The 19,563-nt window shown below is 38.1% G+C and overlaps 1 protein-coding gene across 2 annotated transcripts in view; it reads right to left on the reverse strand.

Moving 5' to 3' along the window:
- The window catches only part of CHCHD3 (coiled-coil-helix-coiled-coil-helix domain containing 3), a 121,300-nt gene that overhangs the window by 71,809 nt on the left and 29,928 nt on the right, over positions 1-19,563 (reverse strand). For both annotated transcript variants that reach the window (XM_056482454.1, XM_056482455.1), the window contains exon 4: positions 16,573-16,717. In XM_056482454.1, coding sequence (XP_056338429.1) covers positions 16,573-16,717 — 145 coding nt within the window. The remainder of the gene's footprint in view (positions 1-16,572; positions 16,718-19,563) is intronic.

The following is a 19,563-nucleotide window of genomic DNA, read 5'->3' on the forward strand; positions in this document are numbered from 1 at the left end:
TGAACACACTCTCTGTAATCAGGGGGATGGAATGGGATGAGCTTCAAAAATCCCTCCCAACCCAAACCACTGTCTGATTCCATGATTTATATTTTATGGAATCATTAATACATTTTACACAAGAAATGACAAATGTCTTAAAAGCACGAAGCCATCTCTTCAGCAGAAGTTACTTACCATAAAAACCAAAAAGAGTTTTATTTTACAAGCACCCACATTATGTCCTACTGAGATCAAATGCTCTCAGCCCAGCCACAGGGGTTACTGTGACTTGTTTATTGGAACCAAACCCAGCTTGAGGACAGTGAGCAATGCCAGATCCTCTCCAGCTGACAGCTCATGTTAAGCTAAATGTCCCTGAGCAGGAGAAGTGGGATTGCTCAGGCAGAGCTCGGCTGGTGGTACCCATGTGGGAGCTCAGTGATTTAGTGAAATCACCAGCAACTGCTCAGCCAGTAATTAAACCATAAAGGCCAGACTTCTGAAAGCAATAACCATCAGAATTCCCAGCACCAGCAGTGATTCCCATCTCAGATCATCAGCACTGTCTGTGCCATCATTCACTCCCTTCAGCCAAAGCACCCCCAGCTCTGCTCCTCACTGCTCCCTCCAATGCCCTCCCTCACCAGATCTGCAGATATTTCTTGTCACAAGATGGGAATAAAGTTTTAGCAGCTCTGTTTATTCATTCCCAGCCTGGCTGTCACCAGGATACAAAAAAAAACCCACCATGTGAAGTCAAATAAAACTTGAAAGACTGGCCAATTGTTTTCTTCCCATTTTTTACACCAAAGGCTGCATTAGCTAAATTTCACGATTCCCCTAAGTGCCTTTAAAATTACAAGCAATTTAGACTGTGATTCACTTTCATGCAGACTCTGACTGCATGCAATTTTTTTCCCCCCCCATCTCAATTATATCTTAATATTATGGGGGCTGAAATGCATTAAATAAATCATATTTCATAGTAAAGCAATAATACTTACATGCATTTTAGAAGAAATCGCCCTGCATTATAAATGTATTTATAATGTCATTACCTTATTTTCCACATTGACTGAAATATTAGACAGCAGCCACTGCTCTGAGCTACGGATGGAAGCTTTTAGCAAACCTTATGTTTATTCTGCTCTGGTAATTAGCTGGTTTAGTTAATATAATACAACGTTTACAAACAGCAATTTATCCAATCTACAAACTCGCTGCTGTAATTAGTGAAACATTGTTATTGATTAAGATTTAATATGGCTGTTGCTGTTTCTGCAATGTTCTACACAAAGGGAACCATCACTAATTTGTCCGAGGACAGTTCCCCAGTCAAAGTCATCTCCTGGCAGAGGACCATGAATTTCATTATCTAGAAAATATTTTCTGCAATGTTCTAGCCAGCTTTAAGAGGTTTTAAAGGAACAGGTAACAACAAAGAGAAATTTAAGATAAAATCATACATCCACTCTCTGAGACCAAGACTACTTGGTTATTCCTTTAATGCAAATCAGGTGACAATTCTATTTATAAAGATGCACTAAATCTACATAAAAATTATTTGAAGAACACAGACAAAACCCAAAAAATCACTGCCAAAATTCAACACCCCAATGGTATTAAACATAAATACCAAGTGTTTATCAGTACTATCAGTGAAATAATGAGCACTGGAACTGGGTGTGCAGGGCAGGTGGAGTCCCCATCCCTGGAGGGATTTAAAGCCATGTGGAGGTGGCACTTGGGGACATGGGGCAGTGGTGGCCTTGGCAGGGCTGAGGAATGGCTGGACTGGAGATCTGAAGGACTTTTCCAACCCAACTGATTGTATTGTGTGTAGGAATAGAAGTATGAAAACTGATTAGTCAAAGAAAAGATTCTTTTAGGAAATATTTGCAGTGATTCACAGGAAAATAAAAAGTTGATGTTGTCTCATTTCTAAGTTAAAGGTGGAACCTGAACTGTAATTTCTATTAATGGCACTTAATAGCCATTAATAGCACTGCTACCCTGAGTCAAATATCAATTCTGGACACTTCCATTGCATCACACTCTGGATGAAGCAGATCCCTTTTAGAAAAATCACATTTTAAATTTTCATTAGCAAAGGAAATCAGGCAGCTCAAAGTCAAGCCCCATTTTAGCCCAGATTTTCAGATCAGGCACCACCTCAGGAAAACACAGCAGTAACACTCCCAGAAGCACCAAAACACTGTATAAACAAACACAATTAGTTCTCCATTCAGACATTTATCTACAATTTTGAAAATTTCAGTCAGCTTTTAAATTCCACATTTTAAAAAATGCTGCTGTCCAAAAGAGTTCAGTTTTGTTGTCTGGGTATTTTTTTTATCTACAGGCATGTTTTATTTTTACAATGCTATTTTGTTTGGAGAGTTTTTCACTAAGAAAAAAATTAAGAAATTTTAACTGGCAAAGCAAAGGGCACATTTAAGAATACAAATCAGTCTAAAAACCTTCCTGTATGCTTGAGAAAAGGTATGAATTATCTAAAAGCTCAGTATAAAGTAGAAAAATCATCAATATTCTGGTCTGGGAACAGAGAGAATCTCATAGTATTACATGAGGTGTTTAGACACTACTGGAAATTATAGAAATAACCAATAAAAATTAGAATATTAATTAAAATGAGCAAAATTCTATATAGACACTACATATATACCCTGCTCAAGTGGGTGACATCCCTGCCTAAAACAGGGGGATTGAATTAAATCATCTTTAGGGCCCCTTCTAACCCAAATATTCTCTAATATATTTTAAATCCATTGCTAGATCCTTGTGGAACTCAGAGCAAGACTCAAGGACTCACTTTGGGATGTACTCTTGTCATTTAACCCAGTTCCATCCATGAAATGACCAGGGGAATACTGCAGGAACAAGGTTTCTGTTACAGAAAAAATCATGGAAATGATGATATCCATTAAAATGCTCCGAAAATGTCGAGTTTATCATCTTTGCTACAGAACAGAGCAGGCTGAGCATAAATTATTTATGATGTGTAACAGTTTAATGGAGTATAAAATAGCTTTTTTTTCTTCTCACAAGTAGTACAAGCCCTGATTTTTTTTGTTGTTGTCAGCTCCACACTCGGCAATGTGCTCGACCCATTACAGCTGTGACATGCAACAATTTGTAAAATTGTTCTATAGAAACTCCAACTTAAAGGAACGACTTACACAAGCTATTTATTACTCTCTTAAAGTGCTATCACAGCACCCTGCCAAGAACACAGCAGGAAATCCCAGCAAAGCACAGGCAGCTCCTGCAGAAATTTAGGGAAGCCCCTGCAGCACAAAACCAAAACCTCTCAGTGGGAAGAGGCTGAAATCCACTCCCATTCCTCTGTGGCCACATCCATAATTTATCCTGCAGGACATGCCAATCCCAAGGAATGCAGGAAGAGTAGATTTTTAAGGCCAAAGAGTTAAAACATTAAATTAACAGAATTATGGAGTGTGCAATAGATCCCAAAGGGAAAAGGGAGCCCAGTGTAGAAGTCCTGACTCCCCCCAGTCCTTCACAAATTATTCAAAGGAAAAAAATGTTCTGATAGGGAGTCATGGAATGGTTTGGGTTGGAAGAGACCTCAAGGATCATTTAATTCCAAGTCTTTGGGCTGGGACAACTCCCATTATCCCAGGCTGCTCCAAACCCCAATGTCCAGCCTGGCCTTGGGCACTTCCAGGGATCCAGGGCAGCCACAGCTGCTCTGGGAATTCCATTCCAGGGCCCCCCACGCTCATCACATAAAATTTCTTCCTTCTATCCAATCTAAATTCATCCCCTTTCAGTTTCAAACCACTGCTCCTTGTCCTGTCACTCAGGATGTTCCTGATTATAATCAGAAGCTTTTGTGTGCCATGGATGTGGGGCCATGATAATATTTACATCTTTTGTGTGAAAATCACTTTAATTATCTAAGTTGTCTACAAAGGAAGACAACCAGAAGTCCTCAAGCCAGAGAGGTATTTACAGAGACACTTCTTCAGGAAAATCCACTTCATCAGATATCTGAAACAGCTCAGATTGCATTCTGAAAGCACCTGTTTTATTTTAATATTAAAGAGATCTGAGGGTGAAAAATTCTGGCATAGCTGATGACACCTGTAACCATCTGAAATGCAGGCAGGGAAAATGTTCCTCTCTTTGCCAATGGCTGTCCAGGGATATTTTGGATTAAAGCTTTATAGCCAGGCCACTACACAGGAAAAAAATCTAAATACTAAACTTTTAAGGCAGCATAAACTGGAGATTCCCCTAATTAGTTTTGTTCCTCTGCATAATTAACCATCACATCCTTGAAACCAAATGTGAACAGTAAAACTGATTTTAAAACCTCCTCTTTTCCTTCCAAATTATGATCAGACTTGCACTGAAAACTATTGGGAAAAGAAATAGTTGTCTCCTTACTGTTCCACCAGTACAAAAACCTTGTGTCAACCTCTCCATAAAATAAAATTACTTTCCATTCATTTTCCACTCCACTGCCCCTCGAGCTACAGTTCCAGAAGCACAAGAGAGAGTTAAAGATGCTCCACGCTCCATCTCCACCTTTTCTAAGGGCCCAAGCCAAATTCATTTCATCCATGTCAAAAAGAGAGAAAACCCTTCACTAATAATAAACAGAATTTCATTTTCTTCTGCTGAAATATTTCAGCATTCATGGAGTTTGCAAGGAATCTGGTTAGAGCCAGCAGAGAGGTGCCCACCATGACAGTTCCACCTTTTACCTCCAATAAAGTCAAATTTAACTTAACCATATCTATAAGACCCTGGGAAAAAAATAAAATAAAATAAAATAAAATAAAATAAAATAAAATAAAATAAAATAAAATAAAATAAAATAAAATAAAATAAAATAAAATAAAATAAAATAAAATAAAATAAAATAAAATAAAATAGAAAAATGAAGCCCAGAGATCTCCACAGCTTTGTAGAACACAAGAAGTCCTCCCAGGAATGCAGGGATTATAGGGAATTCTGCTTGCAATTATTCTTTCCACCAACTCTGGAACATTGCAGCATCAGGTAATAGAGGCCAAAAGGACAAAAAATTCCCAGGCATCAAAGAAGCAGAAGTTTGTCCTGAAGATATGGACAAAAGGATGTTGTGGTTCTTCCACAAGGAGAGGAAAAAAAGGGAAAGAGTTGGAGAAAAAGAAAGCAAAAATGTAGAAATGGGGTGACCAAGGGCAGGAGGAACCTCCAGGAGCTGGCAGAGATGGAAAAAACAGATTTGAGAAAGAAGTGGGGATTGTTTTTATCTAATCATGTCCAAAAAACCAATTTAAGAGCAGAATTTATGACATTCAAAAAGAAGAATTAAAACTCAGATATGAGCCTACACAAAACCAGCACTGAGTCACAATTCCAACACTAAAACTTTTTGTTTTCAGGACCTCTTGGAAAGCTTAAAGAATGTCCTAGGTTTGTCCAGCAGTTCACATGGAATAAGAGTTCTATCACTCTCCCCAGTATCTTAAATATGATATGAACTTATCTGGACTTTGGAAAGATGAAGAGAAAGAAAATTTGTTTTTTAAAACAGAAACCATCAAGGTAGCAACATCAAAACAACAAAACAGAGCAAATCATGATTCCAGGAGTTACTTTGTGTGGTATTTCTTCTCTGGTGAACTTCAGAACTGAACTTTGTCTTTCTGTAATCTTTAAATCTCATTTATTTATCACCTTTACCCATTCTCAGATACCAGAGTGTCAACACTCTGAACAGATAATTACAAACATCTTTTTCCATTCTATTCCACATCACAAGGAAAAAAATTTTCCCTAATCTCCAATCCAAACCTATTATCTGTCAGCTTGGTGTCACCTGCAGATGTGCTGAGGGTCAATATCCCCTTACTTTCTTCAAGGTCAAGTCTGTTGGTAAAAAAAATTAAAATTAACTTTGAAGGCCTCCCAAAGGTTGCTATTTTTGTGCTGTGCATTCCCTCACTTGCAGGTAGTGGGTTCAAAGAATGATTTGCTTGAGTTCAATATCTTCTTCCTACATCATTACTTTGAAAAGGAATAACTACAAGGGTTTGGGTTTTTTTTTCTCATGCTTCAAACAGGCAGATAAAAGTGAGCAGGAAAATTAAAATATGACATGAGTTACTACCATGTAAAACAAAGATCCAGCTGACCTCTTTATCTGAGCACTCCTTAGATGTCCCTTTATGAAACAACCCCCACTAATTATCCTTCTTTCCAGAGCATTACAAGAAAACCTGATAGCTATTCCACAGAAGTATTTCCTCACTCCAAAATATTATGTACATGAAGCCACTGCTGTGAGTCTGCTGGCATGACTTGAATATTTGGGATATTTGAATATTTCAGTTGTTTTACACACTGGAAATGACTCAATATTGCTGCACACAATAATTCTTTTACCTCCCAGAAGATTTCCAAGCACCTTTCTGGCTCCAAAGGCAAGAGCCACCCAGCAAAAGGGTGCAGAAGTCCCTCATTGGGTTTTTCACAGGCTTGAAGACATAAATAAATTTTGAAAGTCAACCTGTAACTTTAATTGTTTTAATTCACACTCTTCATGCTCCACACTCCAACACTTCACTCAGCCCAAACTCCTTTCTCAAAGTCGTGGCATTTTGCCTGTGTGGATTTGAAATGCCCTGATTTTGGAATGCAAGCATTCAAGGTGTGTTAATGACTCAGAATTGTGACAGCTGCTGCACAAAGCAGCCCTTGGCTCCAGCACAGCCCCATTAAGCATCCATCAAAAACTACTCTGGATTTGCTCATTTATTACTCCTGCATGGCCCAGGGGGGGAAAGGGGGAACAGCAAGACTTTCTTCCTCTGAAGCAAAATCATAAGCCACTTACTTATCCTAATGTCACGATTCCCACTGTTTATCTGCATGATAATTAGGAAAATGAGAAGTAATGAGGTTTATTTATTTATTTAGAAGCGTGATTTGAATTCAAATATCTTTAAAAAAAAGACACTGCAGTATTTTATTATGTTTTCAGAGAGGTGGATTTTCCAAACTCAACTAAATTACTGAAAGTAATAGAACAAGAAGTATCACCTTCTTTTGCCTCAGCCACCCCAAATTTATGTTGACAAACTTCTCCCATATTACTCCTGTATGAATTATTTTACAGCATTGACAGCTGAAACCAGTTTCTGCTTTCAAAATTTTCTTGGCCACTTGTTGAAATCAAGGGTGTGAAGTGGAAGGTGCCTCTTCCCCTTTAAATCTTTTTATTATTTACACTATGCAAAGTTTATTTCCATTTGGAGCAAGGTGTCAGATTCCCCAAACACCCAAGTGTACACACAAACACCAGCATCACAATTCCTGGCAGGAGGTTGAATTTCCAGCTCCAAAGTCCCCTGCACTTTGCAGAGCTGAGTGCAATTAAAGACCCTCAGCCTCAAGAGAATTGGGCTATCAGCAGAATAATTCTTATTACTGAACTAAAAGGGTGTTTTAACATCCCCAGTTTATTAAGACTTACATTAAACTCTTTTTTTCTTTAAAAAAAAAGGAGGCAGAGTAGTTTTTCCTCCAGGCACATGGTAGTAGAGCTACCACAGAACAGATAATATATAACACTTGATAGGACTGAAAAAAATTCTTAAAATTTTTATAAAACCCCCCAAAACCTCACTATAACATTCCACTTTTTTCCTCATCCTGAAATACCCTTTTTAATTGCTTTGTGTACACCTGCTTTAGCTATATTGGAACCTATTGCTACAGCACTTGAGCACCTCAATATATTCCAGACAGCCAGTGATATGAAAAGATATTAAAAAGTTATTAAAAAACTCTTCAAAACTTAAAATTACATCTAAAAAGGACTTCCCTCAGGCTCTTCTTCAAACTGAGCAAACCAAGTGACCTCACTCACTCCTGAAAACAGCAGTGAAACCAACTGCCTGAAATCCATCCCTCTGTCCATCAAAACTGTGAAATCTGGTAATTCAACCCAAAATGAGGACAAGCTAAAGGAGACACAAGTGAATCTATCCCTCCCCAAAACCAGCTTAATCTGGGAGCAAAGAAATATTGAATAAAAGTCAGAGTAAGAGAGACCCTAGTGATTGATTTGTTGAGTGGAGGAGCCTCACCCGCAACACGCTCCAAGCCTGTTGTCAAAGGAACGTGTTTTGTATTTACCTAAATCTGGTAATTCAACCCAAAATGAGGACATTAAAGGAGACACAAGTGAATCTATCCCTACCCAAAACCAGCTTATGTGAGAGCAAAGAAATACTGAATAAAAGTCAGAGGCCCAGGTGATTGGTTTTTTGGGTGGAGGAGCCTCACCCACGTTGCGGTGTCAAAGGAACGTGTTTTGTATTTACCTAAATCTGGTAATTCAACCCAAAATGAGGACAACCTAAAAGAGAAACAAATTAATCTACCCCTACCTGAAACCAGTTTAATCTGAGAGCGAAGAAATACTGAATAAAAGTCAGAGCAAGAGAAGGCCCAGGCAATTGTTGTGTTGAGTGGAGGAGCCTCACCCGCAACACGCTCCAAGCCTGGTGTCAAAGGAACACGTTTTGTATTTACCTAAATCTGGTAATTCAACCCAAAATGAGGACATTAAAGGAGACACAAGTGAATCTATCCTTACCCAAAACCAGTTTAATCTAAGAGCAAAGAAATATTGAATAAAAGTCAGAGTAAGAGAGAGGCACAGGTGATTGTTGTGTACAAGGGTGGAGGAGCCTCGCCCGCACTGCGCTTCTAGCCTGGTATCAAAGGAACGTGTTTTGTATTTACCTAAATCTGGTAATTCAACCCAAAATGAGGACTCTAAAAGAGACACAAGTGAATCTATCCCTACCTGAAACCAGTTTATCTGAGAGCAAAGAAATACTGAAAAAAAAGTCAGAGAGGCCCAGGCAATTGTTGTGCTAGGTGGAGGAGCCTCGCTCGCACCGCGGTTTCAAAGGAATGCGTTTTAATCCCTCACATGTATTTACGTAAATCTGGTAATTCAACCCAAAACAAGACACAAGTGAATCTATCCCTAGCTGAAACCAACTTAATCTGAGAGCAAAGAAATATTGAATAAAAGTCAGAGAGGCCCAGGTGATTGTCGTGTTGAGTGGAGGAGCCTCGCCCACGTCGCAGTGTCAAAGGAATGTGTTTTGTATTTACCTAAATCTGGTAATTCAACCCAAAATGAGGACATTAAAGGAGACACAAGTGAATCTATCCCTACCCAAAACCAGCTTAATCTGAGAGCAAAGAAATATTGAATAAAAGTCAGAGTAAGAGAGACCCAAGCAATTGTTTTATTGAGTGGAGGAGCCTCGCCCATGTCACGCTTTGAGCCTGGTGTCAAAGGAATGTGTTTTGTATTTACATAAATCTGGTAATTCAGCACCAAATGAGGACATTAAAAGTGACACAAGTGAATCTATCCTTACCTCAAACCAGCTTAATCTGAGAGCAAAGAAATACTGAACAGAAGTCAGAGTAAGAGAGGCCCAGGCGATTGTGCTGGGTGGAGGAGCCTCGCCGGAGTCGCGGTGTCAAAGGAACGTTTTAATCCCTCGCTTGCATTTGCAGCATGTCATGTACAAGGACAAGCCTTGACAAGGCTTTGATGTGGTTTTTGTTGTGTCACACAACTGCCAGGGTGTACATGCTCCAAAGGCCCACAAGTAATCAAAAGCAGCCTGGCTTGGAATATTTCTGCTCAAAGAACGGTATTTAAAACGTTCTCGTGCTACCTCCGGGGCAGAATCCAGACCTGTCCCTGGAAGAGGGAAGGTGTGTGGAAAAAGGGATTATTAGCTTTACTTCTGCCCATGCATGACAAGGAATGATGATATTCATTTGGGGAGATAGCACAGCAATTCTGTTACCGTTCAATAAAAAGGGAGTAGCACGAACAAATTGGTTAATGAATGAGGGAGGAGAGAGCAGAGTATTATGCAGTGAATCTATAAAAATGAACTCAATTTGAATTCAACCCAAAGAACAAATTGATGGAGCAGCAGGCTTTGTAAAGCACTAGATCTTCATCTGAATGCTGAAATAACACAGTGATTAATTTTGCTTCAGTCAAATATCTTGGGGTTTGCTATATAAGAATTAAAAAATAACATGCTTTAAATGCTGCTTGACTATCAAAACACATTCACCATTCAAAAAGAAAGCTTAAAGAGAATAAATGCTCCTTCTCTGTACTTTGCTTGCTTTCAAAATTCTCATTTTACTGTGGTTTTCCTGTCTGTCAAACTTTGACACAGAGTAAAAAAAAAAAGCCATTAACTGTTACATAGAAAAAATATTAAAAAAATACATCTATAACATGTTGCCAAGTGAAATGCTGAAGGAAGGAGAAATTATTTCTATTGTTCCACTGAAACAAATATTTTGAATGTCAGCATGGACATTGCAAAGGGACAGAAGAGAGACCCAGGAAAAGGCAACTTGTGGTTCCCAGGCCCTTCATGGCAATTTCAGACAGGAAATAAAACATTTATTTACCAGTTTATGTGAAAAATCATATTGGGATTCCAACTCCAGCCCCACTCCCAGGCTATTTGAAATTCTTTTTACTGTTTTCCTTTATCAGGGTGGAGGGAAAACTGTACTTCTTCAAGGCCAGGTAAGAAAATCACTCATGATTTGCAAATATGTGACAAGCAGCCTCTTTTCTTACTGGGGAGAAAATTATCAACTTTATTTGCTTAGCAAGAGCTCCTTGCTCACACAGTAGCTTCACATTACCTGTTTAAGATCTCCTAAAAGACCTACCCCAAATACCTGAATTTCTATCCCAAAATTTCCAGTGCTGCAGCAGAAATGCCAAAAAATGAGAAGCAATGTGTGCCAAGAGAGATATAAACCAAAGGAGCAATATTCTGTTTATTCCAAGGAACAAGCAGTGCAGTAGAATTGTGTATATTCCAAATATAAATGTCTTGCTCATTGTATTCCACTTCCTTCTCTAAAATCCAACCAATCTTCTTTCCCCAAAAATGAAATACAAAAAAATAAGAAAGATCTCATCCTGAATATTACAAAATACTTTCTTCTTCCTTTCTTCTGTGACAGAAACAACCAAATCCAGGCTCCTCTTGCCCATAGGAAAAGGAGGTTTTGCTGCAACAAAACTGCTACTTCTAAGCCATAAAACATCACAAAAATAACCATGTGCATAGGACTAAATAAGATTTTATGAATCAAACTCCCCAGATGTCCACTTTCAACAAGGTTTCATGAAAAATTTCTACTTTCTAAATTATAAAACTGAGGAGCAAGAGACAAAACAACTGTCAGTAGATTGAATTTTGTACCATGTGCTTCCCAAACCTTAAATCTCATGTTCAAATATGAGCCTCTGGTATTTTCACTGCCATATTTTGTGAATTACAGTCTCTGCTAGTGCTTACTTCTCCAAAAGCCATCCCTGCACCAAGCAATCCTGTTTTGCCTCAGGCTGTGTAGTTTACCTCAAATTATTTCAGAATCTTCTAAAAAGATTCATTTTTCTATTAAAATGATGAATGAGCTAAATGAGGTATGTAATAAATACTGCAGGTTTGTAAACAGACTTTTCTCTTGAGAACTAATGCCTTAACTCATTTAATTCTTTCCCCTGGTATTTCCTAGTGAAGTCATCCTTAAAATATGGTTTGTCCAGGCCTGGCTGGAAAGAGCAGGAAGGGTCAGGATTTAATCTGTTTATGGAAAATAGGGAATGTCCTCATGACAAAGTTAATGAATTGAGGACAGGAAAAATAAATGCAGCTCCAAAGGGGAGCTCATTGCCCAGCACTGACTGGGACCAGTCACCCCAGGGTGATGGGGAAAACACCAAACCAGTTCAGGCACAGAGGAGCTAAAGAGTTCATTTTAACAACCTGTACATTCAATTATCACAACAGGTCAGATTTCCTCCTCACATAACTCAACACACTTCAGCTCTGATATGGCCAGCAATGTATTTTCTCTATTGATTTCAGGGCTCAGAGAAGTAAAAGAACTTCACATCTCAAATAGGATTTTGCTAGGGAGAAAATCTCCAATAATCTGATTATCACAGTGACTTAAAGTGCAAAAAAAAAAAAGTGGTTTTTAATATGAAGATACTTCTACCAAATTGATTTTTTTTTGAGCGAGGAATTTTTTGATAGAACTTCTTGTGCAGAAAATAATTTACAAAACAATGAGATTCTTCAGCACCAACAGATTTCACTCTCAAACAGGTGCTTCAATGAAAGCCTGGAACAACACATGGGCAAATAGATATAATTGCATTAGTATGGATACAGACTTCTAATGATAGCAATAATCAAATTTTAATGTTCTGGTTACAGCACATGAACAGAACAATATTTCTGTGCCTCTTCAAAGGGAAATGAGACTTTAATGTCATTGGCAGCTCAATAAAACCATTTTCTAACATCCAGGCTCCTAATGACAACTCATTTCAGTCCAGACAGAGGAGCAAATGTGTTCACAGTAAACTCCAGGTCATTATCAGGAGATGGAAATACAACAGGTCCTCTGCACTTTGGGTAACTATTGATTTTCTACTCCATATTCTCCTCGTCTCACCCTGACTTCCATAATGACTCAAGTGATGGAACATTAATAAACTATTTATGGCAAAGCCACAACATTGAAAGCTACTCTACAAGACTGTGCCTAACTCAACTAGGCCCAATTTTTAGATTTGCAGGAAAAATCTCCAATAATAAATATGGCAGAGGACAGATCTAAGTGATAAAATATAATAAAAGTATTCTTGGAGCCATCATAAGGATCCTCAGCTTCACCTTTTGCTGCAGAGAACCACACCACCATCAAAATTCCTCATGGCTGGGCTGAAATAAAAGATTTGATTTATTCTGAAGTCTTTTTTTTCAAGAGGGATGGGCAGAAAAAAACATCATATCCACACTAAGAGCATGTGGAAAAAGAAGCATTTTTAAGCAGCTGCAGTTCTTGACTTCGAGCACACGCTGCACTTTGTCCTTTGGTGAAATCACAAAGTGATTTTCACAAGCATTTCACTGAGATGCTTTGCAAATGTCACATCTCCAAAGTGAGTAAAGCTAAAGGTACAAAAAGGTTTATGGCAAGGCCAGTTCAAGCAGTTCTCATTCTGCCCCCCCTGACAACTGCCCTGCACACACACACACACTCTGCAATTTCCTCACTGGAGCTGATTTTTGGAGTTGTTCTAAAGCAGGTTGGGTGCATCTGGAAAGGGCTCCAGGATGGGTTTGTGATGTATTTGCCTCAGTTCATATCTGCACTGACACAACAGAAAAGGAGAAGTGCAGAGAAAAAAAAAGAAGAAATTCTTCACCATCAAAGCAGCCCTTGCACCCAACCCTGAAAACAGGCCAGGAAACAGCTCTGAAGATGGGGGGAAAAAAGGAGAGGGGAAAGATAAAGGACAATCTTGGAAGTATAGAATGGTTTGGGTTGGAAGGGATCTGAAAAATAATTTCATTTCCCCCCCTGCCATGGTCAGGGACACCTTCCACTATCCCAGGGTGCTCCAAGTGCCATCCTTGGACACTCCAGGGATGGAGCAGCCACAGCTTCTCTGGGAAATCTGTGCCAGGATCAAATATCCCACAGCCAGAGGAGATCCAAGAGCTCCCCAGCTCCCCAGCACCCTGAGAGCATTACTTTTCCAAACATGATCCCAAATCTGTGGCATAAGGAAAGCCAGGCTGTGTCCCAAACACTCCCAGTCCGTGGCATTTCAAGGCTTGCTGAAGGATCTGACAGCAGCTGCCTTCATTTCTGCTGAGCTAAGCACCAACAGTTGATTAAATCCTCACACTGACGCCACAAGGGATTTCCAGGGTCTGGAAATTCCACTCTGCACAATAATTTCTACTTTTGCTGGCGCAAATGTCACAATCACTGCTTTGCAAACCTTTGGATGGCCCCAAAATATGTTTTTGTAGGAGCCACCTGCCAGCCCCCCTGAACTGGGGGCACTTCCTGGGACATGTCACAGCACAAAAGTACTTCAGGTATTAACACACCAGTTCATCCTTTTTTTCCAAACCCATTTGTATAAAGAGCTAATCCTAACTTTTGGGATGTTAACACTATAAATTTCTTCTTTCTGAGATTATAAACAGCACCTGGGGTTAAAATTCTTCAGTAATGGGAAAATGACTTTATTTAACATCTATTTATTAAAACCTGAATTAGCACCCTTTACAAAGGAAAACTCAAACTCTTCCTTTCTCACCATAATTTCTTTTCCTTTGCACTATTTGAACAATTTAGTAGCAGCACAGGAATTTATTTTGCTACTGACACTTCAGGAACAGTTTTGTTTTTCTGCAAGAAGAGTCTGACAAATAAAATCTGGGCTCCATAAAATACAAACCTGCTGTAGCACTTTACTAGAACACAAAATTCCTCACAGTACCTGACAAAGGATCCACAGAAATACATTTCCCTGTGGTACAGATTTTGAATTCAGCTTTGATACAGGAAATAAATGTAGAGGTAGGGGGTAAGCAATGAAGCCAAAGAAATAAAATCTGACCTATTAGAAGAAAATAAAGGAGCTGACTTATAGGAAGGTGAGAATTACTCAATATTTTCATATTTAAGGAAACACACAGACAGAACCTTTTTGCTAAGTTGTAATCTTAGAGTACACACTTCAAAGAATGAACAAGCTCCAGTGGAAATGGCAAATCTGCAGTGCTGATAACAAATCTGCACCCAAGAACCACCAGGTATTTCCAAATTTCACAGATGGAACCAGGAAGATTGATCAAAACCAAGATGACACAACTGCTAACTTTGATATTCTGAAGCAAGTGAAAATTAACCAGTCAAATAACTAAATAAATTAAATAAAGTAAATAAAGTTTCATATTCATAATAAGGAATTTCTCGAGCATTTGGCTGAGGAGAAATCCAGCTTGTGCTTCCCAAAATCACCATAACAAGGAGAAAAAGATGCAGTAATTATGCAAATAATAGTCACCATTATAAATCTTCAGCTCCTCATTAGCTCCAGGCCACAAAACCCTTATCTCTCCTACACAATATTAAGAATCCAAGGATTTAAGGCACATAACTAAGGATGTACCTTGGTCATAATTCTTTTCTATCCTCCTTTGTTCCCATGTTTTACAATGCCAAAATATTAAACATTTGTTTACAACACTGAAATTATTCTTCAACAATAATGTTACCACAGAGGTGAAAAAGCATCAACAAATGGCTGGAAAAATACCAACACTGAGCTGGAACTGGTTTGGTTTTAAATTGAGATTTGGAAAAATAACATGAACATCAGATTTGAACTCCCACAGCACAGACAAAGCTATTGCTTATTGAAGTGATTGATTACTAAGATAGCAACCCATAAACCTTAAAACTTTGGATTTTACCCCAGATTCAGAGAGCCCAACAAATATTTATGTTGCTGCTGACATAAGTAATTCCCATTTATTTTCATAGCAATGCTCACATTAAGTATTTTAAACTTTTGCCTTGAAAATACCAATTTCTTTAATATTCACACTCAAGTATATTTATATTTTTAAAGGCATATTCCCACCTCAGACAATAATGATTATTGTTAGAAAGAAGAGTCAATAAAGACTCTCTACAGCAAGCAAACACTCTATAGAGGAAGTTATAAATCTGTCAGACATTTGAAATGGACTGAACTGTATAATGTCAGTTTTCTGAGGAAAACAGCCAACCATATGCTCCAATTTCCTTGTCAAGAAGGTTTGATACACCAGCTCTAATGAGAAATGATTCTTTTCAACAGAATTTTTCACTAAGCTGGTTCCAAAGTTGAAAATGAGCAGCAAAACCCCTTAAAAGAGGGATATTTAACCAAAATAAAACACACTGCTACCTAGTCATGAAAAAAAAGAAATAATGAGATCTGCTCTCCTCTTCTACCAACAGGGCTGTGTAGGAACCCTAAAACCTGAGAGTTTTGAATTTTCTGAGCTTTCTGGCACTGACCCCCAGCAGAACACTGCTTTTGACCTGAGGCCTTGGAGAAGCTTCCAAAATTGAGTGATGGAGTTAAAATCACCAGTGTGTAATTTGAGTATTAGTGTACAATACAATATAGTGAAAGGTTTGAAATTTAGGGATTTAGAATATAGTAATGGGTATGAAACAAGATAGGAGTTCTGGGGTATTGGCTTTTTCTTCCTTCTTGTTCCTCCTTCTTAGTTTTGAGTAATATTTTTTGTTTAAACAGAAAATGCCACACTGCAGGTCAGGGGTGTTTAGTCATTAAGTCAAAAGCAAAGCTTTTAATTGAACTGTTGAGCTTTAAAACACCTTGTAACAAGTGGGATACGACTCCATTTTTTCATTTTTAGCTTGTTAGCTAGAAGTGCTGCAGCACTCATTGTACTATAGATAAAAATGAATGAACAACCAAGCCCGAACACAAAACTTCATCTTGCTTCAATCCTAACTGTAACCGAAAACAAAAATAAATAAACAAATAAAAGAAATAAAATAAATAAAGACTAATGGGCCTGAGCAGAGAGTTGCCTGGCAGGTGTGTGATTTCTGGGCAATGTGGGGACTCACAAAGCGCTGCGCCTTCTGCCGCTCCTCCTCGCTGGCCGCTCTCTCCCGCAGCATGGCTCGGGTCAGGTGCTCGTTGGAGGAGATCCTCTCCCTTTCCAGGAGTTTGCCAAACTCATCCCGGACGTACATCTGCTCTTGTTTCAACCTGCAGGAGGTGCAGAGAGATTGAGGCTGAGAGAAATCTCAAAATCGACTTTCCAAATGGAGTTTCAAAGTAGAGAAAAGTCACTTCGAAAGTTGTTTTTTTACTGTTGGTTTTTTAAGGCACTTAAATACAAAATACAAAAAGTTTATTTCTAATTGAAGTATCAAAATCTGAATACACAAAAGTTACAGGTTTTGCCATCACTGTTCATTAAACCATATAAATTACATAATTATAAATTATAACAGAATCAATGAAATGTATTTTTAAGTAGAGAACTCTGTTGGTTGGCTGGGGTTTTGCCTGGTTTTATGGAACCATTTTTTCCAGGAAAATCCTTCTCCCACCAGCCAGCAGGCACTCAATTTCCACCTAAAAGCTTTCCTGCACTGGGAAAGTGCTTTCCTCCCTCTAAACACACCATAAACCCAAGGACTTCATCCATTTCCCAGGCTCCACAAAGATCCATAATCAACCTTCCCCAGCGATTTGAGAGGAGGAGAGAAAACAGTTATTGAACTTGTTGCAACAGAGTTAATAAAGGCAACTTCAGGCCCAGAAAATTCTCAACATTTCTATGTCACAAGCCATAAACAGATTTGAAAGCTGCAATGGAGTACTTGAGACAAGCACAGTGTGTCTCATTTTCATGGAAACACTCGGAAATCACTCAGTGAATAAAACTCGTGTGTTGTGACACCGAGCACGGAACTCAGAGCAATAATGGAGCTATGAAACGCTGGGTTTCAAATAGATTTTTTTTTTTTTTTTTTTTTTTTGGGAAGAATGATGGAGAGGAAGCTTCAATATTCTCAGTGCATTTATCTGTTGTCAAGGGAGCTCTGGAGAACAAATCCTAATGAGTCGGGTCACTTTGTAAAAGGTACCAGCATTAGAGTACATTAGATTCTTCCCCAGGGAATACATTAAGTGAGGTAGGGAGGAAAAAAGACAATTACAAGATGTATTACTTCAGTGCTCAGCTCCAAACCCTCTGAAATGCAGCAACCAACTGGGAATCTTTATAAAAGTTTATTAAGCTGCATCTTCAATTACTCCAGAAAAAAAAAAAAAAAAAAAAAAAAAAAAAAAAAAAAAGTCAGTCATATTATGCAGACATGGACCAAATTCCATTAAGTGATTTCCCAAGGTCCCCCAAATTACTCCAGCAGGATTGATATAACAAATCCTTCATACAATCATAACAATCCTTCACACAGCACAGTCAAAACATGCTGGTTGTCTTTTGGATTGGAGAAATCATGTTTTGTCTAAAAATGAAAAAGTGTCAAAATAGTAGTCTTTTTCTGGTGAGAAACAGAAAGAGAACATTTAATGCTTCCTGAAACTGAAGCAAAATCCTTCCTCATCCTTCTTGGATTTGACCTCCTGCAAGTGATTTTCCCTTAAAAATGACCCTTCTTTATGCTGCTGTACATAGCACAGTAATTAAAAGATAGGAAATATATTTTACATATAAAAAGCTGAAAAATCCAGCCAAAAGTTGCCATTATAAACTCTGAAAAATCAAAAAACAAAAAAAAATCTCATGAATAAACACCACCCAAAAATCGCCAAAATAAAACAACCCTTCAACACTCAGATATTTACATTTAATTCTTCTTTACATCAAATTAGATCTTCTTAATCTCCCATTTTAATCTAGATCAAGACACTAAGGTCACTTCAGTCAAAAAAAATCCATTTTACTGTTTGTTTTTTTCCTCCCTCTCCCTTTCCTTACAGGGTGTTCTACCATAAAAGAAAATGACATTATTTCATTATCAAATTTTATACAATTTAGGCCAAAAAGGAACTTTTTTACATCCAAGACTGCTCCTGGCAGCACCTTCAAGCAAAAATTTTAGGTATTTTTTTATCAACTCTCATTTGTGTGACCAGGATCACACAACACAAATTCCTCAAGCATCCACCAAACTTTCATTTAGGGCAGTTTTTATTCAGAAAACAAAATTCCTAAACAGTCACCTCAAACTGATTGAAATTCAGCAGAGTTTTTAACAAAATAAGCAGGATTTTAGAAGTCATTTTCATTTATTTGAGTTCCATAATTGGGTGGCTTGTAGGAGCTTAATGAAACAAACACTCAGCACATCCCACTGATCTCAAACATTTTTCTGCATCAACCTCCAGTAGGTTTTTTTTCCATGGCAAATTCATTTTCCTGGCATTCAGCATGTACTGAATAAAGGCAAACATCAGCTGGATTTACAGTAATAAATTGTATTATTATCTAGGCAAAAGTTTAAAATATATATATATAAAATAATAAAATAGAGAGAGGCACTCTGCAATTTGTGAGGAGTTAAACAGCACAACTTGTCACTACTCCAGGAATTCCACAGGAATTTTTCAAGTGACATTTTTAATTACAGCAGAGATAAAGGCTCAAGATAATGGTTCTTGTGTTTGAGCACAGAACTCCAGACAACAGAGAGTGTTACACTGATCATTTATACAGAAAGGATGTTCAAAAAGCTGCTGAAGCAGCAGAAAAGGCTGCTGGCTATACATTTTCCTCACACAATTGATATCTTTTTGAATAAAATCCTTCTAAATAATTATGAAATACTGCTTTAAGAAGTGTGGAGTGGCTGATTTAATGAAGTGTGGCATGCAAGGCAATCACTTCTCCTGGTGCTATTGGAAAACACACATAAAGCATTAAGCAGCAGCTCCAGTTAAAGTCTGTGTTAACACTTCCCAATATTTCATTTCTCAACTGCTTTATAGCACACAACCAACACAAAAAAACAATTCCTGTCTTTTCCCAGCACTGTTGTTGAGAACTTCAATGGTCTTAACTTACTGCTATGCAGAAAATT

This window comes from Oenanthe melanoleuca, chromosome 1A (genome assembly GCF_029582105.1).
Source record: "Oenanthe melanoleuca isolate GR-GAL-2019-014 chromosome 1A, OMel1.0, whole genome shotgun sequence".
Lineage (NCBI taxonomy): Eukaryota > Metazoa > Chordata > Aves > Passeriformes > Muscicapidae > Oenanthe > Oenanthe melanoleuca.